The following is a 26516-nucleotide window of genomic DNA, read 5'->3' on the forward strand; positions in this document are numbered from 1 at the left end:
TAATGACACCCGGTTACGCCAATCGGAGGTCACTAAAATTAACATTAAATCGGTGTGTAACTTTGCAAAAACAATGTCGGACTCTGTAGTTTTCTCTGGGCCCCTCCCCAATCAGACCGGGAGTGACATGTTTAGCCGCATGTTCTCCTTGAATTGCTGGCTGTCTGAGTGGTGTCCAAAAAATGAGGTGGGCTTCATAGATAATTGGCAAAGCTTCTGGGGAAAACCTGGTCTTGTTAGGAGAGACGGCATCCATCCCACTTTGGATGGAGCAGCTCTCATTTCTAGAAATCTGGCCAATTTTCTTAAATCCTCCAAACCGTGACTATCCAGAGTTGGGACCAGGAAGCAGAGTTGTAGTCTTACACACCTCTCTGCAGCGTCTCTCCCCCTGCCATCCCCTCATTACCCCATCCCCGTAGAGACGGTGCCTGCTCCCAGACTACCAATAACCAGCAAAAATCTATTTAAGCATAAAAATTCAAAAAGAAAAAATAATATAGCACCTTCAACTGCACCACAGACTAAAACAGTTAAATGTGGTCTATTAAACATTAGGTCTCTCTCTTCTAAGTCCCTGTTGGTAAATGATATAATAATTGATCAACATATTGATTTATTCTGCCTTACAGAAACCTGGTTACAGCAGGATGAATATGTTAGTTTAAATGAGTCAACACCCCTGAGTCACACTAACTGTCAGAATGCTCGTAGCACGGGCCGGGGCGGAGGATTAGCAGCAATCTTCCATTCCAGCTTATTAATTAATCAAAAACCCAGACAGAGCTTTAATTCATTTGAAAGCTTGACTCTTAGTCTTGTCCATCCAAATTGGAAGTCCCAAAAACCAGTTTTATTTGTTATTATCTATCGTCCACCTGGTCGTTACTGTGAGTTTCTCTGTGAATTTTCAGACCTTTTGTCTGACTTAGTGCTTAGCTCAGATAAGATAATTATAGTGGGCGATTTTAACATCCACACAGATGCTGAGAATGACAGCCTTAACACTGCATTTAATCTATTATTAGACTCTATTGGCTTTGCTCAAAAAGTAAATGAGTCCACCCACCACTTTAATCATATCTTAGATCTTGTTCTGACTTATGGTATGGAAATAGAAGACTTAACAGTATTCCCTGAAAACTCCCTTCTGTCTGATCATTTCTTAATAACATTTACATTTACTCTGATGGACTACCCTGCAGTGGGGAATAAGTTTCATTACACTAGAAGTCTTTCAGAAAGCACTGTAACTAGGTTTAAGGATATGATTCCTTCTTTATGTTCTCTAATGCCATATACCAACACAGTGCAGAGTAGCTAGCTAAACTCTGTAAGTGAGATAGAGTATCTCGTCAGTAGTTTTACATCCTCATTGAAGACAACTTTGGATGCTGTAGCTCCTCTGAAAAAGAGAGCTTTAAATCAGAAGTGCCTGACTCCGTGGTATAACTCACAAACTCGTAGCTTAAAGCAGATAACCCGTAAGTTGGAGAGGAAATGGCGTCTCACTAATTTAGAAGATCTTCACTTAGCCTGGAAAAAGAGTCTGTTGCTCTATAAAAAAGCCCTCCGTAAAGCTAGGACATCTTTCTACTCATCACTAATTGAAGAAAATAAGAACAACCCCAGGTTTCTTTTCAGCACTGTAGCCAGGCTGACAAAGTGTCAGAGCTCTATTGAGCTGAGTATTCCATTAACTTTAACTAGTAATGACTTCATGACTTTCTTTGCTAACAAAATTTTAACTATTAGAGAAAAAAATTACTCATAACCATCCCAAAGACGTATCGTTATCTTTGGCTGCTTTCAGTGATGCCGGTATTTGGTTAGACTCTTTCTCTCCGATTGTTCTGTCTGAGTTATTTTCATTAGTTACTTCATCCAAACCATCAACATGTTTATTAGACCCCATTCCTACCAGGCTGCTCAAGGAAGCCCTACCATTATTTAATGCTTCGATCTTAAATATGATCAATCTATCTTTGTTAGTTGGCTATGTACCACAGGCTTTTAAGGTGGCAGTAATTAAACCATTACTTAAAAAGCCATCACTTGACCCAGCTATCTTAGCTAATTATAGGCCAATCTCCAACCTTCCTTTTCTCTCAAAAATTCTTGAAAGGGTAGTTGTAAAACAGCTAACTGATCATCTGCAGAGGAATGGTCTATTTGAAGAGTTTCAGTCAGGTTTTAGAATTCATCATAGTACAGAAACAGCATTAGTGAAGGTTACAAATGATCTTCTTATGGCCTCGGACAGTGGACTCATCTCTGTGCTTGTTCTGTTAGACCTCAGTGCTGCTTACTGTTGACCATAAAATTTTATTACAGAGATTAGAGCATGCCATAGGTATTAAAGGCACTGCGCTGCGGTGGTTTGAATCATATTTGTCTAATAGATTACAATTTGTTCATGTAAATGGGGAATCGTCTTCACAGACTAAAGTTAATTATGGAGTTCCACAAGGTTCTGTGCTAGGACCAATTTTATTCACTTTATACATGCTTCCCTTAGGCAGTATTATTAGACGGTATTGCTTAAATTTTCATTGTTACGCAGATGATACCCAGCTTTATCTATCCATGAAGCCAGAGGACACACACCAATTAGCTAAACTGCAGGATTGTCTTACAGACATAAAGACATGGATGACCTCTAATTTCCTGCTTTTAAACTCAGATAAAACTGAAGTTATTGTACTTGGCCCCACAAATCTTAGAAACATGGTGTCTAACCAGATCCTTACTCTGGATGGCATTACCCTGACCTCTAGTAATACTGTGAGAAATCTTGGAGTCATTTTTGATCAGGATATGTCATTCAAAGCGCATATTAAACAAATATGTAGGACTGCTTTTTTGCATTTACGCAATATCTCTAAAATCAGAAAGGTCTTGTCTCAGAGTGATGCTGAAAAACTAATTCATGCATTTATTTCCTCTAGACTGGACTATTGTAATTCATTATTATCAGGTTGTCCTAAAAGTTCCCTAAAAAGCCTTCAGTTAATTCAAAATGCTGCAGCTAGAGTACTGACGGGGACTAGAAGGAGAGAGCATATATCACCCATATTGGCCTCTCTTCATTGGCTTCCTGTTAATTCTAGAATAGAATTTAAAATTCTTCTTCTTACTTATAAGGTTTTGAATAATCAGGTCCCATCTTATCTTAGGGACCTCGTAGTACCATATCACCCCAATAGAGCGCTTCGCTCTCAGACTGCAGGCTTGCTTGTAGTTCCTAGGGTTTGTAAGAGTAGAATGCGAGGCAGAGCCTTCAGCTTTCAGGCTCCTCTCCTGTGGAACCAGCTCCCAATTCAGATCAGGGAGACAGACACCCTCTCTACTTTTAAGATTAGGCTTAAAACTTTCCTTTTTGCTAAAGCTTATAGTTAGGGCTGGATCAGGTGACCCTGAACCATCCCTTAGTTATGCTGCTATAGACGTAGACTGCTGGGGGGTTCCCATGATGCACTGTTTCTTTCTCTTTTTGCTCTGTATGTCTTTTTCCTGGTTCTCTCCCTCAGCCCCAACCAGTCCCAGCAGAAGTCTGCCCCTCCCTGAGCCTGGTTCTGCTGGAGGTTTCTTCCTGTTAAAAGGGAGTTTTTCCTTCCCACTGTAGCCAAGTGCTTGCTCACAGGGGGTCGTTTTGACCGTTGGGGTTTTACATAATTATTGTATGGCCTTGCCTTACAATATAAAGCGCCTTGGGGCAACTGTTTGTTGTGATTTGGCGCTATATAAAAAAAAATTGATTGATTGATTGATAAACGAGTGACCACTGTACATCTACATGAAAGGTTTATGTTGGGTTAATCTACTGTCTCGTGTTGTTTCTCAGATCAGTTGTTGGTTTGGTTTTGTGGTATGCAGGAGATCACTTGACCGAGGGTCTATACGTTCAAATAATAATTAAAAAATACTGTCATCACTCTTTACTCTTAGTCTCTTACAACGGTGTAGCCTAAATACACGAGCTTTCTAGGAGCGCACCCAATTCATTACGCACGCTCAGAGGCAGGTACCCTCCGGTGCACACTTTTCTTGTGGGTGGGGGGGCGACCCCGCCCCTTGTGATAAACTCATCGCCCTCTTAATATTTTTTTTCTGGTGCCGGGCCTGGTCTGATTACCAGACTGGATGGTCCCTGATCATGGTGGTGATCTGATGTTGGCTGTGATGATGATGATGATGATACGACTGATTAGGAAGGTGATTGTACCTTGTTCGTCTGTGCAGTGACATCATGAGTCTATAAGCTCTTCCCAGAAGCCTGTGGACTTCACAGGCTGAGCTCCTGGAAGCGTGTGTGTTACTTGCAGAGTTAAGCGAATCTCTCAGGTTCAGCTCTCAGCTCACATACTGCTGAACTGCTGAAGGCTGAGTGCAGGAAGTCAGTGAGAGCCTGGTGCTTAGTCTTCATCCAGAACAGTCACAAACCCAGACACCCCGACTCCTCAACCAGCTTCTCAGATTGTGCAACCAGGACATACAGTCGAGGCCATAAACCTTTTCCCCAAGTGCACATATTCTATTTGATCAAACAGTGTATAATCAATTAGATGTCGATTGTAATTCCATATAAAGTTACTTAAAAACAATAGAACATAGTCAGGCTGTGACAGGTTCAAATCACAGGACGTTCCCATCAGGTCTCCTCATATATTATTATTATTTATTACGTATTTTCCAGAGTGTACGTCACATCTTTCTGTATTATCAGCTCTTTAATTTAAGATTTGTGTGCTTTGTTGTAGTATATTTTACTACTGATGTTTATTCTTTTATTATTGCACGTTTGTGCTTTGATTCCTGGGAAAAGCCTATTTAAATAGTTACAATAATAATAATAACTGAACAAACAAATAGAATGAACACACATTTTTTTGCTATATATAAGTTGTGCCAGAGTATAAGTCATAACCTAGTACAAACAAGGCAACTTGTACTCTGGAAAATGCAATAGGTAATGTCCAAAAGATTTCCACAAAATTATAAAGATGGAAAAAATGTCACTTGAAATGTTCAATAATTTACTTGATGATCCTGAAGGTTCTGGCTGACATTTTTACGTGTCATTTTCCTAATCATGCTTACAAACAAACATCTGAATATGACCATATTTATCATAACACTGAGCACGTTTACATGCACGTAAAAATCCGGTTGCCATCTGATTATTGACCGTTATCTGATTATTAACTGATCATTTAAATGGCAAAATCCGATATGTTTTATCTGATAATGGCTGTCAATCAGATTAGGAGAATTTAAATTGACACACCTGAATTTCTCCCCAGTACTACGACTTCTCTGGGACATGTAAACTACTAATGTGATTGATTTCATTCTTTTATATTTGTGCATGTGTAAAAGCAAACAGCACTCACATTTCCAGACGTACAGCAGGATGAATCACACTTTTGTTGGACACACAGCAGACTCTGATGTGATCTAATGAAAGGATATTGCGAGGCCCAACGAGACGGTCCACCCCGTTTTCTGGAGACAAGTTAGGGTCTTTGTATTTTTAATGACTTGATTTAAATGAAGTCAAACATTATAGTACTGTGTGATAAATCTGTCTGGAGGAGTAAACATACGTGTAAAAGAAGGAGACTAGTGAGGGAAGCCACCAAGACACTAATCCAACTGTGAGGGAGTGTTAGCCTTCTGTGGCTGTGACTGGCGAAACTGTACATTGTGCCTGTAGTACCACCAGTCACAGCTCATGGTGGGATGGAACAGAGATGGACTTTGACACAAGAAAGTAGATCAAACCTAGGCTCAAGTCTCCCATGTGCATTCAGGCAAACGTCATGTCTTGCCTGTGCCACTCCATCATCAGGCTGTATGTAAGCAATCGGACTGTTCAGCTGGTTTCACAGTGTCTCTGGTTTATCCAATAAAATCCAAAAGTAAGTAAAAATGTGCTTTTGAAAATGCTGCATTGTGCAGCTGTTTTGATTTGAACGCTGGTCAGTGCCACCTCTGTCCAAACGATGATCTGGAGATGCAAACGCACTAACGACAGGTGGGAGAAGACAGGGATCTCCACAAACTGATGTATGTCTCATCAAACATTTGATTGTATTTGTGGTTGCCATTAATGTGGCCCTACCAAATGGTAGCACCCACATAGAGCTGCATTGTGACCACATCGAAAACAGTAGATGCGCTTCCCGTCAACATCTAAAGACAACGTCAAATCTGCACATTCTCGTCCCTTTCTTGATGCAGTTCCCTTTCAGCTTCAGGTGCAGCTCATAACTAAATCTACTTTAGCTGACTGTAATACATAATAATAATTGAGTTTTAGTATTTTTTTTTATTTTTTTTTCAAAGTTGCTTTCTTTGGTCTTGTTTTGGGAAATGTGATGTGTGTTTTATTTTCTCTCTCTCTAAAACTGTCTGATGTGCAGGAGCAGGAGCGCCTGGAACAGGGTGTCACCCTGCAGCAGAGGGCTCAGGAGGCTGAGCGCCTGCTGGTGCTGGAACGAGTCCGAGAGGCTGAAGATAACATCAGCGGTCGCATCAACAACATGCTCATGGACAACAGGCGGTAAGACCTGAGCGAGCCGTGTGTGCGCTGCCGCTGTGTGTGTCTGCAGTCCCCACCAACTGTGGTGTTTGTTCCACCTACCTCTGCAGGCAGAAGAAGAGTGCAGACTTTCTTCAGGCTTTGGAGGAAGACCGGTAAGTTGATGGACACATGGTTCATATTGGAGCCGCTGCACCAGCCGACCTGCTGACTGTTACACGGTTTCTGTTTGTGCATGATCACAAGAACCCAAAACACTGATATGTGTATGTGTGTCTGCCTATAACTGGCCTGTTACTTGGCAACAGTAGCCGTGGCACTGCCCCCCCCCCCCCCCCAACACACACACACAAATAATATAATCATAATATAAAATTCTATTTTGTTTGCCCTCCTCAGAGGAATGATGGTGTCTGTCAGGGTGAGAAACATGACCTACCATCACAACATTAATTCACACTGCAGTTAATGTTTAAACAAGTTACACACACGTTTGGTGACAACACAGTCTAATCCTTTGTCATAAAGAGTTAAAAACTTTCGTATGGTATGAGTGAGTCCCTTTCCTTTTTCTTCTTGGAAAACCTGAAAACCATGTGAAAGATGACTTAATTAAGGGTCCCTTACACAGGACACCATTCCTTGTGCTTCCAAAAAAATTGTCAGGATGGATAAGTGCTCTAATATCCCTTGTGCGTTGTTTCACTGTTTTTTTTTGTTGTTTTTTTTGGACGACACTGGCATCTGCTTTGTGACCATATGCATCTGGATATATATAAAATATATTCAGGATTCATGTGCTTTTCCATCACTTTTTGCCTTGCTGTTGAAGTAGAAACATTCCCTGTCTGATTTCTTGGACTCTGCCCACTGTGCTCATTTTAGACACGAGCCTCGGGTTGCGCCGCTGTCCAAGGAACTGAAAGAGTCAAGTGAAAGCACCCGCTGTGGGTCTGTGCGCTTTGACACTCATCACCATGGAGGTCACACTTCTGATCACGTACAGTAGTGTTCAGAATAATAGTGCTATATGACTAAAAAGATTAATCCAGGTTTTGAGTATATTTCTTATTGTTACATGGGAAACAAGGTACCAGTAGGTGTCAAACTGATTCCAGAAAGGGCCAAGAGGGTGCAGGTTTTCTTTGTAACCACCCACTGCACCAGGTGATTCCACTGCTTAACTGATTCCATCTGCTCAAAGTGATGTTAATCAGTGTTCAGTTCTTTGGGTCACTTTTGTTTTACTCTGCTCTTCGATCTTTTTATCGTTCTTTTTTGTTGGTGGCAACGGGCAGTGCAAGTAGTTGTGGTCTGAGGACCCTCCTTTCCGACAGTCTTCTTTAGAACACAGGAACTTTTGACTGCAGCTGCCATCTTCATTGTGGAAGCGTAAGCATTTGAAGCACACTCCTGACTTCTTTAGCTGAGCCATCAAAACATCCGAACAATCTGTGAAATCACCTGGTGCAGTGGGTTGTTACAAAGAAAACCTGCACACTCTTGGCCCTTTCTGGAATCAGTTTAACACCTGTGCCATAGTAGGAGAAACATGCCCATATCATGATGCTTGCACCACCATGCTTCACTGTCTTCACTGTGAACTGTGGCTTGAATTCAGAGTTTGGGGGTCGTCTCACAAACTGTCTGCGCCCCTTGGACCCAAAAAGAACAATTTTACTCTCATCAGTCCACAAAATATTCCTCCATTTCTCTTTAGGCCAACTGTCACAGCACTTACAGGTAACTCCAGACTGTCTTTGATCATCCTGGAGCTGATCAATGGGTGAGCCTTTGCCATTCTGGTTATTCTTCTATCCATTTTGATGGTTGTTTTCTGTTTTCTTCCACGCATCTCTGTTTTTTTTTTTTTTTGTCCATTTTAAAGCATTGGAGATCATTGTAGATGAACAGCCTATAATTTTTTGCACCTGCGTATAAGTTTTCCCCTTTCCAATCAACTTTTTAATCAAACTACGCTGTTATGTCTTGAACGTCCCATTTTCCTCAGGCTTTCAAAGAGAAAAGCATGTTCAACAGGTGCTGGCTTCATCCTTAAATAGGAGACACCTGATTCACACCTGTTTGTTCCACAAAATTGACAAATTCACTGACTGAATGCCACACTACTATTATTGTGAACCCCCTTTTCTACTTTTTTTTTTTGCTAACAGCCCAATTTCACAGCTTTAAGAGTGTGCATATCATGAATGCTTGGTCTTGTTGGATTTGTGAGAATCTACTGAATCTACTGGTACCTTGTTTCCCATGTAACAATAAGAAATATACTCAAAACCTGGATTAATCTTTTTAGTCACATAGCACTACTATTATTCTGAACACTACTGTATCCTCACTTAACAAAAAAGAAAGGAATACCAATCCTTTTTTTTTTTTTTTTTTGCAATTTTACAATAATGCCTCACATTCACCCCGATGTGAGGGTGCTGCCACACAAGGCGCTCACTACACACCGGAAGCAACTAGGGGATTAAGGACCTTGCCCAAGTGCCCTTAGTGATTTTCCAGTCAGGCTGGGATTTGAACCGTGGATCTTCTGGTCTCAAACCCAACGCCTTAACCACTGGCCCATCACCTCCCCCAACAGGAAAAAATGCGTGCGTAAATAGCTTATCCACCATTTACTTTTTGCAGTAGTGATTGATTGGTTGGCTGAATTTCGTTTGGTGTTGCATTTGCTGTGGTAACCTACATTGTAAATACAACAACAGCACTTTATAATGAACTTTATTCATCAAAATCTCGGCAGACTTCCAGCATTATTGTGTGTTCATTGAGCGTCCGTTGGCCGACTATCGCATTGTCTGTACCACCTTTGTGTCTAATCTGTGCCTCCTTTGAGCGTCATCCAGCCTCTGCATCCCCTCTGTGTTTGTTTTGAACATGTTCAAAAATTAATGTCGACCATGCCAAATATTGCTTCCTGTGTGCCTCCATGGTGCGTGCCCTGTACAACCTAGGCGTGCACTGTGCTTTCCTTGAGCAGCCCCTGGCATCCTCCAGATTTTCTGGTCACACAAGGGACTTCATCCCCATGTAAGGGGGTATTGACGGAATAAACTCCATAGAAAATGCCACAGAAATTAGAACAAGGGTCTCATTTCCAGGGAACTTGAAACAGGTTGCTGTAATGTTGTCCGCTCTGCATTGGGGCTGTATTCTTTTCTTCAGATATTTTTACAGAGCTGCTGTTACTTTCCACAGAATCCGCATGGAACATCTGACAGCCATCACTCAGGAAGAAGCTAACTCGCTGAGGAAGAGGGAGGTGGCAGGTGAGCTCGACAACCACTTTAGCTTTGTTGAATTATTAGACTCACAGCCACAAGTAACGTTACAGCCTCAGAAAACAGAGGCACTATGCACAGAAACGGGGGGTAATTCCTTCATGTGTTATTGCAATATTTTTGTTAGACCTCTTAAATTAAAGCTCAAAATCTACACTACAAGCATATCTTGAATGTTTTCTTTCAACTCCATTGTGGTGTTGTACAGACGCAAAATTACAAAAACTGGCAGTGTACCTGACTGACATTTTTCAGTCTAAACATGATTTGAGGATTGCACCCGCGTTGTCATTCCAGCTGACGCTGTCGTCAAATTAATCTGTTTCTTATTGACAACTTTAAAAGATGTTTCTCTTCCAATTCTCAATCATTGTTATATGACACCACAGTCTCATTTGAAGCCTGCGGGATTTGACCACTTATGATGGCAACCGCTCCCGTTGTGCAATATACGAGGTCTGTTAGAAAACTATCCGACCTTTTTATTTTTTTAAAAACTATATGGATTTGAATCATGTGCGCTTGCATCAGCCAAGCTTGAACCTTCGTGCGCATGCGTGAGTTTTTTCACGCCTGTTGGTTGCGTCATTCGCCTGTGGGCAGGCTTTGAGTGAGCACTGGTCCACCCCCGCAACGGATTTTCATTGTCAGGAAAATGGCTGAGCGATTGGAGCAGCGCTGAATCAAATTTTTCCAGAAACTGTGAAAGACAGCCAGGTGGAAACCATTCGGAAGATTCAGACGGCTTTCGGTGAAGATACGCTGGGTGTCACACAGATTAAGGATCATTACAACCAGATTAAAGACAGCCCACAGCAGCGCAGGGCGCGCCGCGCTCCGAGCGGCCATCGACAGGCTGAAACGACCAGATCATTTCCAAAGTGAAGGCTGTGTTGATCCGGGACGTCGTCTGACTACCAGAGAAATTGTGGAAGAGGTGTACATCAGCACTTTTGCGGCATATTCCACTGTTACAGGAGATTTTGTAATGAAAGACGTGCGGAGGAATTCGCGCGTTGGGACGGAGCCGCTCATGGCGCACAAAAAAAGCACGTCCGTGTTGGAAACCATTCGGAAGAGTCAGACGGCTTTTGGTGGCTTTTCAATCGAGTGAGTATCCGAGAAATTGTGTAACAGCTGGGCATGCCACATGTCCTGTGAGACTTCCAACACGGACATGCTTTTTGTTGTGCGCCATGAGCGGCTCCGTCCCGACGCGCGAATTCCTCCGCACGTCTTTCATTACAAAATCTCCTGTAACAGTGGAATGTGCCGCAAAAGTGCTGATGTACACCTCTTCCACAATTTCTCTGGTAGTCAGACGACGTCCCGGATCAACACAGCCATCACTTTGGAAATGATCTGGTCGTGTCAGCCTGTCGATGACCACTCGGAGCGCGGCGCACCCTGCGCCGCTGTGGGCCGTCTTTAATCCAGTTGTAATGATCCTTAATCTGTGTGACGCCCAGAGTATCTTCACCGAAAGCCGTCTGATTCTTCCTAATGGTTTCCACCTGGCTGTCTCTCACAGTTTCTGGAAAAATTTGATTCAGCGCTGCTCCAATCGCTCAGCCATTTTCCTGACAATGAAAATCCGACGCGGGAGGTGGACTAGTGCTCACTCAAAGCCTGCCCACAGGCGAATGACGCAACCCACAGGCGTGAAGGTTCAAGCTTGGCTGATGCAAGCGCAGATGATTCAAATCCATATAGTTTTTTAAAAAATAAAAAGGTCGGATAGTTTTCTAACAGACCTCGTATACACAGCATAATTTCACATGGAAAATATACATACGAGGTCTGTTAGAAAAGTATCCGACCTTTTTATTTTTTTCAAAAACCATATGGATTTGAATCACGTGTGATTGCATCAGCCAAGCTTGAACCTTCGTGCGCAGGCGTGGGTTTTTTCACACCTGTCGGTTGCGTCATTCGCCTGTGAGCAGGCTTTGTGTGAGCAGTGGTCCACCCCTCTTGTTGGATTTTTATTGCGAATAAATGTCTGAACGATTTGGAGCTTTGTTGCATCAATTTTTTCCAGAAACTGTGAGAGACCTCCAGGTGGTAACCATTCGGAAAATTCAGATGGCTTTCAGGGACGATTTTATGGGGATTACACAGATTAAGGAGTGATCCAGCCGGTTTAAAGACCGCCCACAGCGACTGAGAGCGCTCCGAGCGCCGATCGACAGGCTCAAATCCCACTGAAACAACCAGATCACTTCCAACGTGAAGGCTTTGTTGATCCAGGACGTCGTCTGACTTACACAAAAATGGCAGGAGATGTGGACATCAGTACTTTTTCGGCACATTCCACTGTTACAGGAGTTTTTTTCATGGAAAGAAAAGCGGATGGATGTGCCACGGAGCCGTTCATGTCGCGGCACAAAACCACCTCCGTGTTAGTCTCACAGGACGGCTTTGAGATGGCTTTCAGACGGCTGTCGGTGGGTTTTCAGTCATGTGACTAACTGAGAAATTGTGGATGAGCTTAACATGCCAGAACATGTCCTGTGAGGCTTCATCACGGCGTTGCTTTGCGCCATGCGGCTCCACCGCGACGCACGGAATTCCTCCGCACGTCTGTCTCAATGTGCTGAAAAAGTGCTGATGTCCACGTCTTCCGCAATTCCTGTGCTAGTCAGAGGACATCCCGGATAAAACACAGCGTCCAGTTTGTAAATGAATGGCACATTCCACTGTTACAGGAGTTTTTGTCATGGTAAGAGGAGTGGAGGAATTCCGTGCGTCAGGACGGAGCCGCATGGTGCAAAGCAACGCCGTGATGAAGCCTCACCGGACATGTTCTGGCATGTCCAGCTCATCCACAATTTCTCGGTTAGTCACACGACTGAAAACCCACCGACAGCTGTCTGAAAGCCATCTCAAAGCTGTCCTGTGAGACCAACACGGAGGTGGTTTTGTGCCGCGCCATGAACGGCTCCGTGGCGCATCCGTCCGCTTTTCTTTCCATGAAAAAAAACTCCTGTAACAGTGGAATGTGCCGAAAAAGTACTGATGTCCACGTCTCCTGCCATTTTTGTGTAAGTCACACGACGTCACAGATCAACAAAGCCTTCACGTTGGAAATGATCTGGTTGTTTCAGTGGGGTTTGAGCCTGTCGATCGGCGCTCGGAGCGCGGCGCGCTCTCAGCAGCTGTGTGCGGTCTTTAAACCGGCTGGAGCACTCGTTAATCTGTGTAATCCCCATAAAATCGTCCCTGAAAGCCATTTGAATTTTCCGAATGGTGTCCACCTGGAGGTCTCTCAGTTTCTGGAAAAATTTGATGCAGCAAAGCTCCAAATCATTCAGACATTTATTCGCAATAAAAATCCGACAAGAGGGGTGGACCACTGCTCACACAAAGCCTGCTCACAGGCGAATGATGCAACCGACAGGCATGAAAAAACTCACGCATGCGCACGAAGGTTCAAGCTTGGCTGATGCAATCACACGTGATTCAAATCCATATTGTTTTGAAAAAATAAAAAGGTCGGATACTTTTCTAACAGACCTCGTACATACACGAATGTGCTTCTTAGATGGATTGTTTTCTGAATGTTGTGTATTTATGTTTTTGGTGGGATTCTTTAGTTGTGCATTTTGGTTACTTGTTAATTTTGCAGCTTTTAAACACATTGAGTCACAAACGGTAAGTTTCAAGAGTTCTGTTTTAAAGCTCAGTCTAAGACCTCATCTCGCTGCGTTCTTGTTTGTGGCTGTTTTTCATCTCCACAGTGGCATGAAAATACAAAGTAATAAAGGTCCAAATCCGATTTTACTGTCAGAAAAACACTAATTAGTAGTGCTTTTGCTCACACCGATTCTTACGCCTGAGCTTCATCTTTGTAGTCTCTCTGTTTCGTAGGATGTTTCTTTTTTTTTCTTGCTTGATGTGCTTGTTAATTCCGTCTGTCCTCTGTATGTTTAGCGGCTATGCAGAAGATGCTGTCAGACAGCTGCTCCATGAGCCTCCTGCAGGAGGCCAGCGAGTCTCGCAGACAGAGTCTCGTCTCTGAGGCCTACAAAAGGTGCAGCGTGCACGCACACAACACACACATATCCTCACACTCAACACACACATCCTCACTCAGGCATGTACACAACTTTGTGTCAGAGGAACAGTTGTAGGAGGGCTCTCATGAGGAGTATCATTTGCATTGTGAGGGATCGTCAGCTATGACATGATGGTCATGCAGCACATCTTTCTGGACATGATCCAGCGCCTACGTGCCTGAGTGTCGATTTCCCCGACAACTGGAGAAGGCCAAGGACACACGCGCAGTCGATGACTTAGCTGCAGTCCATGACGTAGCTGTAGTCGATGACTTAACTGCAGTAGATGACTTAGCTGCAATAGATGTCTTAGCTGCAGTCTATGACGTAGCTGTAGTCGATGACTTAACCGCAGTCTATGACGTAGCTGTAGTCGATGACTTAACCGCAGTCTATGACGTAGCTGTAGTCGATGACGTTGATGCTAGGACCAATTTTATTCACTTTATACATGCTTCCCTTAGGCAGTATTATTAGATGGTGTCGCGGCTCGTCTTTAGTCTTCTCAGGATGTCGTCTTTTAGATAACACAAACTAATTGCAAGTGATATGCTAGAAAATGACACAACACTTTAGAATAATTCAGCCTTAAGCAAGATAAAATGCACAGAGTTTTTAAGTTTATTTAAGCCTTCGACACAAAGCTTAGACAAACTGAGTCCTCTAGAGAGACTGAATATGACAACCGCGCTCGTCTATTTATTGGAGACCCGCGGGCATCGCTCCTCCTTCGACTTTTTTATTTATTTCATTCCCAAGACATGGTTTTCTATTGGAAGCGTCCTCTAGTGAACCCTAAGCAGGTGTTAGGCCATTATTTCAATGTGACAAATGCTCCCATTAAAACATGAAGGATTTACAACTGATTTTTTTAAAAGACCTTCAGCCACAGGTGCAGCTGGCCTGAGGCCCCCTCCGCACGTGGCCTCAGCCACACGTGCAGCTGGCCTGAGGCCCCCGCACGTGGCCTGCGGGAAAGCACCTAAAAGGCCTTGGAAAGCCCCTGACAGACTAAATGACTAATAGAGCCCTTTTTTTGGGTTGAACACCTGCTAGTTCAACCAGAGGACATACAGTTCGGATCAGGACACTTGATAGTTCATCACAGTTCAAATATGGACCTAAAAATTCTTCTACAATGGTATTGCTTAAATTTTCATTGTTACGCAGATGATACCCAGCTTTATCTATCCATGAAGCCAGAGGACACACACCAATTAGCTAAACTGCAGGATTGTCTTACAGACATAAAGACATGGATGACTTCTAATTTCCTGCTTTTAAACTCAGATAAAACTGAAGTTATTGTACTTGGCCCCACAAATCTTAGAAACATGGTGTCTAACCAGATCCTTACTCTGGATGGCATTACCCTGACCTCTAGTAATACTGTGAGAAATCTTGGAGTCATTTTTGATCAGGATATGTCATTCAAAGCGCATATTAAACAAATATGTAGGACTGCTTTTTTGCATTTACGCAATATCTCTAAAATCAGAAAGGTCTTGTCTCAGAGTGATGCTGAAAAACTAATTCATGCATTTATTTCCTCTAGGCTGGACTATTGTAATTCATTATTATCAGGTTGTCCTAAAAGTTCCCTAAAAAGCCTTCAGTTAATTCAAAATGCTGCAGCTAGAGTACTGACGGGGACTAGAAGGAGAGAGCATATCTCACCCATATTGGCCTCTCTTCATTGGCTTCCTGTTAATTCTAGAATAGAATTTAAAATTCTTCTTCTTACTTATAAGGTTTTGAATAATCAGGTCCCATCTTATCTTAGGGACCTCGTAGTACCATATCACCCCAATAGAGCGCTTCGCTCTCAGACTGCAGGCTTACTTGTAGTTCCTAGGGTTTGTAAGAGTAGAATGGGAGGCAGAGCCTTCAGCTTTCAGGCTCCTCTCCTGTGGAACCAGCTCCCAATTCAGATCAGGGAGACAGACACCCTCTCTACTTTTAAGATTAGGCTTAAAACTTTCCTGTTTGCTAAAGCTTATAGTTAGGGCTGGATCAGGTGACCCTGAACCATCCCTTAGTTATGCTGCTATAGACGTAGACTGCTGGGGGGTTCCCATGATGCACTGTTTCTTTCTCTTTTTGCTCTGTATGCACCACTCTGCATTTAATCATTAGTGATCGATCTCTGCTCCCCTCCACAGCATGTCTTTTTCCTGGTTCTCTCCCTCAGCCCCAACCAGTCCCAGCAGAAGACTGCCCCTCCCTGAGCCTGGTTCTGCTGGAGGTTTCTTCCTGTTAAAAGGGAGTTTTTCCTTCCCACTGTAGCCAAGTGCTTGCTCACAGGGGGTCGTTTTGACTGTTGGGGTTTTTACATAATTATTGTATGGCTTTGCCTTACAATATAAAGCGCCTTGGGGCAACTGTTTGTTGTGATTTGGCGCTATATAAAAAAATTGATTGATTGATTGATTGATGACTTAACTGCAGTAGATGACTTAGTTGCAATAGATGACTTAGCTGCAGTCTATGACGTAGCTGTAGTCGATGACTTAACTGCAGTAGATGACTTAGTTGCAGTAGATGACTTAGTTGCAGTCTATGACGTAGCTGTAGTCGATGACTTAGTTGCAGTAGATGACTTAGTTGCAGTAGATGACTTAGTTGCAGTAGATGACTTAGCTGCAGTCTATGACGTAGCTGTAGTCGACGACTTAGCTGCAGTAGATGACTTAGCTGCAATAGATGACTTAGCTGCAATCTATGACGTAGCTGCAGTAGATGACTTAGTTGCAATAGATGACTTAGCTGCAGTCTATGACGTAGCTGTAGTTGATGACTTAGTTGCAATAGATGACTTAGCTACAGTAGATGACTTAGCTGCAGTGGATGACTTATCTGCAGTCGATGTTGCTCTGTGTGACACGCCCACATGATCTCTGAGACATTCCACTGATCTGTGGAATGGATAATTCATGTCATTTAGGTGTAATTACCTTGAAAATGAAAGCTGTACTGTGTTAACTCTTTAACTCTTAACACTGAATATTACCACCTTTTTTCACATTTAGTTACGTGAAAGTGGTTTTGATGATGTAGTGGTGAAAACATGTTTCTCACACAGGGTTGTCAGGTCTTTGTAACCACTCAAAACCAGCCCAACAGCAACCCCCCCCCCCCCCAAAAAAAAACCCACCAGAAAAGAACTCAAAGGAAAAAAAAGGTGAAAGTCCTCACAAGCAGCTGTATAATGTGCATTACTTCAAAAGTAAATGTTTTTGAAGGAATTGAAGACTTCAGTTTAAATAGTAATAGTGAAAGAGTTGTGTCAGTGGCGTGGTGTCCTCTGGCACCGTTAGCGATCATGCTAAATGTGTACCGCTCTTCTCTTTCAAGGCGTGTATTTGTTTAGTTGCACACACACACACACACACATGGTCATCATTAAAAAATTTAAAAGCATCAGTCAAATCATTTTGCTTGAGACTTCTGATGAATTAGCTCAATTTACCCACTCAAGGGATCAAATTATTATATATTATATATTATTATATATTATATTAAATAACCAGCTTGGTTCGCATTGCCGGTAGTAAGTCAAACCTGTTTCCAGTGCACGTTGGCCTCCGCCAGGGCTGCCCTTTGTCACCGGTTCTGTTCATTATTTTTATGGACAGAATTTCTAGGCGCAGCCAGGATGTAGAGGGGGTCTGGTTTGGGAACCACAGAATCTCGTCTCTGCTGTTTGCGGACAATTTGGTTCTGTTGGCTTCGTCAAATCAGGACCTTCAGCGTGCACTGGGGCGGTTTGCAGCCGAGTGTGAAGCGTCCGGGATGAAAATCAGCACCTCCAAATCCGAGGCCATGGTTCTCGACCGGAAAAAGGTGCTTTGCCCTCTTCAGGTTGGTGGAGTGTCCTTGCCTTAAGTGGAGGAGTTTAAGTATCTCGGGGTCTTGTTCACGAGTGAGGGACGGATGGAGCGTGAGATCGTTAGACGGATCGGTGCAGCATCTGCAGTGATGCGGTCGCTGTATCGGACTGTCGTGGTGAAGAGAGAGCTGAGTAGGGGGACAAAGCTCTCGATTTACCGATCGATCTATGTTCCGATCCTCACCTATGGTCATGAGATTTGGCTCATGACTGAAAGAACGAAATTGTGAGTACAATCGGCCGAGATGAGTTTCCTCCGCAGGGTGGCTGGGCACTCCCTTACAGATAGGGTGAGGAGCTCGGTCACTCGGGAGGAGCTCGGAGTTGAGCTGCTGCTCCTCCACGTCGAAAGGAGTCAGTTGAGGTGGCTCGGGCATCTTTTCCGGATGCCCCCTGGACGCCTCGCTGGAGAGGTGTTCCGGGCACGTCCCATTGGGAGGAGGCCCCAGGGAAGACCCAGGACATGCTGGAGGGACTACATCTCTCGGCTGGCTTGGGAATGCCTTGGGGTTCCCCCGGAGGAGCTGGGGGAGGTGTGTGTGGATCGGGAGGTCTGGGCGGCTTTGCTTGAGCTGCTGCCCCCGCGACCCGACTCCAGATAAAGCAGAAGAAAATGGATGGATGTTTGTAAAATGTGCTCTGTCAGGTGGCTGTGTTAGCAACTGATTAGCATTAGCAGGCAAGCTAAAATTGCCCAACTTGAGCTGATGAAATACACATTCATGCTCTTGTTACTACAAGCATTTCAACAACGTTAGCTTATCTGTCCAATAGGATAAAAACTAATTTGGGTTAGTGTTACAGTGTGACACCTTTGCCACTAGATGTCATCAAAACCACCTTCAACATAATATGTTTTTATCAACACAAAACTACAAGAAATCTGTTGTTCTTGTCTTCTAGTTTGGAGAATTTTGACAAGAAGTTTGAAAAGGTGCTTTCCCTCCAAGTTTTGGACAAATCTAAAGCCATCACCCAAATCTTACAGGAGGTACGTGATGCTGTTTTCTCTACATTAACGGCCGTGAGTCAACCATTTCTTCTTTGAGGTCCCTCTTCAGAGTCTGGCACCCAGTCTGAGATAGGCACAAACAGTATAAACCTGCACCTAATGGCTAATAAATCTGGCACATATGGGTCAGCCTATATCATCACACACACACACACATCAGTCTGTTATGAAGCCTGAATTCAAAGTCTAAAGTCACATTTTAAGTGCTGGTGCAGTGGTGATGGCTGTCAGGTGACCAGGGTGGGTTTTCTTGTCCTGTATGGGACAGGGTCACCTTATCCTCCTGGTAAATCTAAGTCTGGGTTTGGATCAGCAGCCACACTGACTGCAGCTTGATGTTGTGTCATTGCTCTGCAGGAGGAGATGCAGAAAGCAGCGTTCCAGGCCCTGCAGCTGCAGAAAGACAGCGTCCACGGCTACATCCGCAATCAGGTGGAGCACAGCCGCAACAACAGTGTCATTTATTTATTAAACGGAGCTCAGCCTCAGTGGAAAAGTCGCACAGTCCAGCGTGATGTAGATTTATGCTGCAACTCAGCCTTGTTAAAAACCTAGAAGCAGTTCTTCAAACTGAAAAACCCCAAAAAGTGTCAAGACGTCGCTCATGGTCCTTGTCCAAGAACAAATGGTGCATTTCAGACCTCTTTTTACTTTCCTGTATGGTTCATTTCATCTTTGCTTTACGTCATGACAGGATTCACTCAGGGCTGGAACTAATGAGGATTTTCATTATTGATTAATCTGTCAATTATTTCCATTATTTGATTAGCTGGTCCAGAAAATGGTGAAAAATGTGTTTTCCAAAAGCCCAAGATGTCTTCAAATGTCTTGTTTTGGCCACAACCCAAAGAGACTCAGTTTACTGTCAGAAATGAGACAAGAAACGTATAAAACAAATTCAAGAAAACAGAAAATGTTCACATTTCAGGAGCTGACATCAGAGAATTTGGATTAATCAGTGATTGTAATAACTGGCGATTAATCATCGATTAGTTGCAGCTCCAGAGTATTAGTACAGTAACGATATTCTCTGGCATTGCTGGTCAAGTATACAGCATCATAAGACTGTCCATTTATTTATTTTTTTGGTCATAATTAGCATTTTTTTAAAAACGTCATTAGGGCAGCTGCCAGGCTGATTTTTATTTCTCAATCTGTGAATTCTGAGCTTCAGAAGCCTCGTGATTTCCAACCAGCCGTTTTTGCTGACCCCTGAGTCAAATCTATCCCCAAACAGAAAGTCGCATTGCATCATCATTTCCAGCTTTTTCATTCAGACTTTTTGTTCTGCAGCATTTTGCTTCGCTTTATCGCCGCTAGCTTCATGTTTGCTTTATTTCCACTGTCTCCAGATCAAGTTCATAGAGAGTGAATTAATGCAGCTGACTAAACTGGAGATTAAAAGACGTAATCTGGATGCAGAGAGCCTGCAGGTGGGTGTCACCTCCAACTTTCTTTGCCTGACCATATTTACATGTTTTTGTTCTTGATCCATTTCATTTCATTCCACTGTAGCAAACAATTACATAGAGCTTCCACTAACAGCAACATGATTGTTATTATTAATGCAATTTCAAACATGTATAGAAAAGTGCTTCACATTATAATATACAATATAATACAATAAAACAGGACTCCCTCTGGGTGGGACATTATTAATAAAAATTATTAGTCAAGTCCAAGTAACCTACACATTTTTGGCTGGCTGTACTGTGGCAGTGTAGGAGACGTGTCACCATGATGAAATATATATATATATATATATATATATATTTTATTTTTTTATTTTTTTTTTTTTTGGTAAATGAGACACATATATATATATACAACCCCTGGCAAAAATTATGGAATCACCGGCCTCGGAGGATGTTCATTCAGTTGTTTAATTTTGTAGAAAAAAAGCAGATCACAGACATGACACAAAACTAAAGTCATTTCAGATGGCAACTTTCTGGCTTTAAGAAACACTATAAGAAATCAGGAAAAAAAATTGTGGCAGTCAGTAACGGTTACTTTTTTAGACCAAGCAGAGGGGAAAAAATATGGAATCAGTCAATTCTGAGGAATAAATTATGGAATCACCCTGTAAATTTTCATCCCCAAAACTAACACCTGCATCATATCAGATCTGCTCGTTAGTCTGCATCTAAAAAGAGTGATCACACCTTGGAGAGCTGTTGCACCAAGTGGACTGACATGAATCATGGCTCCAACAGGAGAGATGTCGATTGGAACAAAGGAGAGGATTATCAAACTCTTAAAAGAGGGTAAATCATCACGCAATGTTGCAAAAGATGTTGGTTGTTCACAGTCAGCTGTGTCTAAACTCTGGACCAAATACAAACAACATGGGAAGGTTGTTAAAGGCAAACATACTGGTAGACCAAGGAAGACATGAAAGCGTCAAGACAGAAAACTTGAAGCAATATGTCTCAAAAATCGAAAATGCACAACAAAACAAATGAGGAACGAATGGTAGGAAACTGGAGTCAACGTCTGTGACTGAACTGTAAGAAACCGCCTAAAGGAAATGGGATTTACATACAGAAAAGCTAAACGAAAGCCATCATTAACACCTAAACAGAAAAAAACAAGGTTACAATGGGCTAAGGAAAAGCAATCGTGGACTGTGGATGACTGGATGAAAGTCATATTCAGTGATGAATCTCGAATCTGCTTTGGGCAAGGTGATGATGCTGGAATGTTTGTTTGGTGCCGTTCCAATGAGATTTATAAAGATGACTGCCTGAAGAGAACATGTAAATTTCCACAGTCATTGATGATATGGGGCTGCATGTCAGGTAAAGGCACTGGGGAGATGGCTGTCATTACATCATCAATAAATGCACAAGTTTACGTTGATATTTTTGGACACTTTTCTTATCCCATCAATTGAAAGGATGTTTGGGGATGATGAGATCATTTTTCAAGATGATAATGCATCTTGCCATAGAGCAAAAACTGTGAAAACATTCACAAAAAGACACATAGGGTCAATGTCATGGCCTGCAAATAGTCCGGATCTTAATCCAATTGAAAATCTTTGGTGGAAGTTGAAGAAAATGGTCCATGACAAGGCTCCAACCTGCAAAGCTGATCTGGCAACAGCAATCAGAGAAAGTTGGAGCCAGATTGATGAAGAGTACTGTTTGTCACTCATTAAGTCCATGCCTCAGAGACTGCAAGCTTTTATAAAAGCCAGAGGTGGTGCAACAAAATACTAGTGATGTGTTGGAGCGTTCTTTTGTTTTTCATGATTCCATAATTTTTTCCTCAGAATTGAGTGATTCCATATTTTTTTTCCTCTGCTTGGTCTAAAAAAGTAACCGTTACTGACTGCCACAAATTTTTTTTCCTGATTTCTTATAGTGTTTCTTAAAGCCAGAAAGTTGCCATTTGAAATTGGCCATTTGGCTTACCTCTACTGGTGGTTGGCTCTCACTGCGGTATTGTATCACTTCCTGTTCCGGAGCACAACGGTGTTTTGCTGTATCTGTTAGCTGTTTAATCTGCGCAGTTAGATTGATCTAGTTAACTAGATAATGATTTGCTTCACAGTGTAATCTTCACGTGCCTTAACTAAAGCACTCCCTCTGCTGAATCACCTTTAAATTATTTACACATTATTTACTTTACTTTGTGTGTTTTTAGGAATCCGCTAGCTTAGCGCAGCTACTAGCTCTTAGCCGGTTTAGCATGGCGGCTTCTCCTGTCTCTCCCGCACTTTTCTGCTCTGGGTGTGAAATGTTTAGTTATTCCTTGGCCTCCTTTAGCAGTAATGGTACTTGTAATAAGTGTAGTTTATTCGTAGCTTTGGAGGCCAGGCTGGGCGAATTGGAGACTCGGCTCCGCACCGTGGAAAATTCTACAGCTAGCCAGGCCCCTGTAGTCGGTGCGGACCAAGGTAGCTTAGCCGCCGTTAGTTTCCCTCTGGCAGATCCCGAGCAGCCGGGAAAGCAGGCCAACTGGGTGACTGTGAGGAGGAAGCGTAGTCCTAAACAGAAGCCCCGTGTACACCGCCAACCCGTTCACATTTGTAACCGTTTTTCCCCACTCGACGACACACCCGCCGAGGATCAAACTCTGGTTATTGGCGACTCTGTTTTGAGAAATGTGAAGTTAGCGACACCAGCAACCATAGTCAATTGTCTTCCGGGGGCCAGAGCAGGCGACATTGAAGGAAATTTTAAACTGCTGGCTAAGGCTAAGCGTAAATTTGGTAAGATTGTAATTCACGTCGGCAGTAATGACACCCGGTTACGCCAATCGGAGGTCACTAAAATTAACAATGAATCGGTGTGTGAATTTGCAAAAACAATGTTGGACTCTGTAGTTTTCTCTGGGCCCCTCCCCAATCGGACCGGGAGTGACATGTTTAGCCGCATGTTCTCCTTGAATTGCTGGCTGTCTGAGTGGTGTCCAAAAAATGAGGTGGGCTTCATAGATAATTGGCAAAGCTTCTGGGGAAAACCTGGTCTTGTTAGGAGAGACGGCATCCATCCCACTTTGGATGGAGCAGCTCTCATTTCTAGAAATCTGGCCAATTTTCTTAAATCCTCCAAACCGTGACTATCCAGGGTTGGGACCAGGAAGCAGAGTTGTAGTCTTACACACCTCTCTGCAGCTTCTCTCCCCCTGCCATCCACTCATTACACCATCCCCGTAGAGACGGTGCCTGCTCCCAGACCACCAATAACCAGCAAAAATCTATTTAAGCATAAAAATTCAAAAAGAAAAAATAATATAGCACCTTCAACTGCACCACAGACTAAAACAGTTAAATGTGGTCTATTAAACATTAGGTCTCTCTCTTCTAAGTCCCTGTTAGTAAATGATATAATAATTGATCAACATATTGATTTATTCTGCTTTACAGAAACCTGGTTACAGCAGGATGAATATGTTAGTTTAAATGAGTCAACACCCCCGAGTCACACTAACTGCCAGAATGCTCGTAGCACTGGCCGAGGCGGAGGATTAGCAGCAATCTTCCATTCCAGCTTATTAATTAATCAAAAACCCAGACAGAGCTTTAATTCATTTGAAAGCTTGACTCTTAGTCTTGTCCATCCAAATTGGAAGTCCCAAAAACCAGTTTTATTTGTTATTATCTATCGTCCACCTGGTCGTTACTGTGAGTTTCTCTGTGAATTTTCAGACCTTTTGTCTGACTTAGTGCTTAGCTCAGATAAGATAATTATAGTGGGCGATTTTAACATCCACACAGATGCTGAGAATGACAGCCTCAACACTGCATTTAATCTATTATTAGACTCTATTGGCTTTGCTCAAAATGTAAATGAGTCCACCCACCACTTTAATCATATCTTAGATCTTGTTCTGACTTATGGTATGGAAATTGAAGACTTAACAGTATTCCCTGAAAACTCCCTTCTGTCTGATCATTTCTTAATAACATTTACATTTACTCTGATGGACTACCCAGCAGTGGGGAATAAGTTTCATTACACTAGAAGTCTTTCAGAAAGCACTGTAACTAGGTTTAAGGATATGATTCCTTCTTTATGTTCTCTAATGCCATATACCAACACAGTGCAGAGTAGCTACCTAAACTCTGTAAGTGAGATAGAGTATCTCGTCAATAGTTTTACATCCTCATTGAAGACAACTTTGGATGCTGTAGCTCCTCTGAACAAGAGAGCTTTAAATCAGAAGTGCCTGACTCTGTGGTATAACTCACAAACTCGCAGCTTAAAGCAGATAACCCGTAAGTTGGAGAGGAAATGGCGTCTCACTAATTTAGAAGATCTTCACTTAGCCTGGAAAAAGAGTCTGTTGCTCTATAAAAAAAAAGCCCTCCGTAAAGCTAGGACATCTTACTACTCCTCACTAATTGATGAAAATAAGAACAACCCCAGGTTTCTTTTCAGCACTGTAGCCAGGCTGACAAAGAGTCAGAGCTCTATTGAGCCGAGTATTCCTTTAACTTTAACTAGTAATGACTTCATGACTTTCTTTGCTAATAAAATTTTAACTATTAGAGAAAAAATTATTCATAACCATCCCAAAGACATATCGTTCTCTTTGGCTGCTTTCAGTGATGCCGGTATTTGGTTAGACTCTTTCTCTCCGATTGTTCTGTCTGAGTTATTTTCATTAGTTACTTCATCCAAACCATCAACATGTCTATTAGACCCCATTCCTACCAGGCTGCTCAAGGAAGCCCTACCATTATTTAATGCTTCGATCTTAAATATGATCAATCTATCTTTGTTAGTTGGCTATGTACCACAGGCTTTTAAGGTGGCAGTAATTAAACCGTTACTTAAAAAGCCATCACTTGACCCAGCTATCTTTGCTAATTATAGGCCAATCTCCAACCTTCCTTTTCTCTCAAAAATTCTTGAAAGGGTAGTTGTAAAACAGCTAACTGATCATCTGCAGAGGAATGGTCTATTTGAAGAGTTTCAGTCAGGTTTTAGAATTCATCATAGTACAGAAAGAGCATTAGTGAAGGTTACAAATGATCTTCTTATGGCCTCAGACAGTGGACTCATCTCTGTGCTTGTTCTGTTAGACCTCAGTGCTGCTTTTGATACTGTTGACCATTAAAATTTTATTACAGAGATTAGAGCATGACATAGGTATTAAAGGCACTGCGCTGCGGTGGTTTGAATCATATTTATCTAATAGATTACAATTTGTTCATGTAAATGGGGAATCTTCTTCACAGACTAAGGTTAATTATGGAGTTCCACAAGGTTCTGTGCTAGGACCAATTTTATTCACTTTATACATGCTTCCCTTAGGCAGTATTATTAGACGGCATTGCTTAAATTTTCATTGTTAAGCAGATGATACCCAGCTTTATCTATCCATGAAGCCAGAGGACACACACCAATTAGCTAAACTGCAGGATTGTCTTACAGACATAAAGACATGGATGACCTCTAATTTCCTGCTTTTAAACTCAGATAAAATAAAGTTATTGTACTTCGCCCCACAAATCTTAGAAACATGGTGTCTAACCAGATCCTTACTCTGGATGGCATTACCCTGACCTCTAGTAATACTGTGAGAAATCTTGGAGTCATTTTTGATCAGGATATGTCATTCAATGCGCATATTAAACAAATATGTAGGACTGCTTTTTTGCATTTGCGCAATATCTCTAAAATCAGAAAGGTCTTGTCTCAGAGTGATGCTGAAAAACTAATTCATGCATTTATTTCCTCTAGGCTGGACTATTGTAATTCATTATCAGGTTGTCCTAAAAGTTCCCTGAAAAGCCTTCAGTTAATTCAAAATGCTGCAGCTAGAGTACTAACGGGGACTAGAAGGAGAGAGCATATCTCACCCATATTGCCCTCTCTTCATTGGCTTCCTGTTAATTGTAGAATAGAATTTAAAATTCTTCTTCTTGCTTATAAGGTTTTGAATAATCAGGTCCCATCTTATCTTAGGGACCTCATAGTACCATATCACCCCAATAGAACGCTTCGCTCTCAGACTGCAGGCTTACTTGTAGTTCCTAGGGTTTGTAAGAGTAGAATGGGAGGCAGAGCCTTCAGCTTTCAGGCTCCTCTCCTGTGGAACCAGCTCCCAATTCGGATCAGGGAGACAGACACCCTCTCTACTTTTAAGATTAGGCTTAAAACTTTCCTTTTTGCTAAAGCTTATAGTTAGGGCTGGATCAGGTGACCCTGAACCATCCCTTAGTTATGCTGCTATAGACTTAGACTGC

At 42.5% G+C, this 26516-nt stretch overlaps 1 protein-coding gene across 2 annotated transcripts in view; it reads left to right on the forward strand.

Annotated features, from left to right (window-relative positions):
* lrsam1 (leucine rich repeat and sterile alpha motif containing 1) overlaps positions 1-26516 on the forward strand; it is a 104779-nt gene that overhangs the window by 47245 nt on the left and 31018 nt on the right. For both annotated transcript variants that reach the window (XM_034192427.1, XM_034192428.1), the window contains exons 13-19: positions 6426-6565; positions 6655-6699; positions 9770-9840; positions 13786-13885; positions 18703-18790; positions 19169-19243; positions 20164-20244. In XM_034192427.1, the coding sequence (XP_034048318.1) occupies positions 6426-6565; positions 6655-6699; positions 9770-9840; positions 13786-13885; positions 18703-18790; positions 19169-19243; positions 20164-20244 (600 nt within the window). The remainder of the gene's footprint in view (positions 1-6425; positions 6566-6654; positions 6700-9769; positions 9841-13785; positions 13886-18702; positions 18791-19168; positions 19244-20163; positions 20245-26516) is intronic.

The sequence above is a fragment of the Thalassophryne amazonica genome, chromosome 17 (assembly GCF_902500255.1).
Source record: "Thalassophryne amazonica chromosome 17, fThaAma1.1, whole genome shotgun sequence".
In the NCBI taxonomy this organism is placed as follows: Eukaryota; Metazoa; Chordata; class Actinopteri; order Batrachoidiformes; family Batrachoididae; genus Thalassophryne; species Thalassophryne amazonica.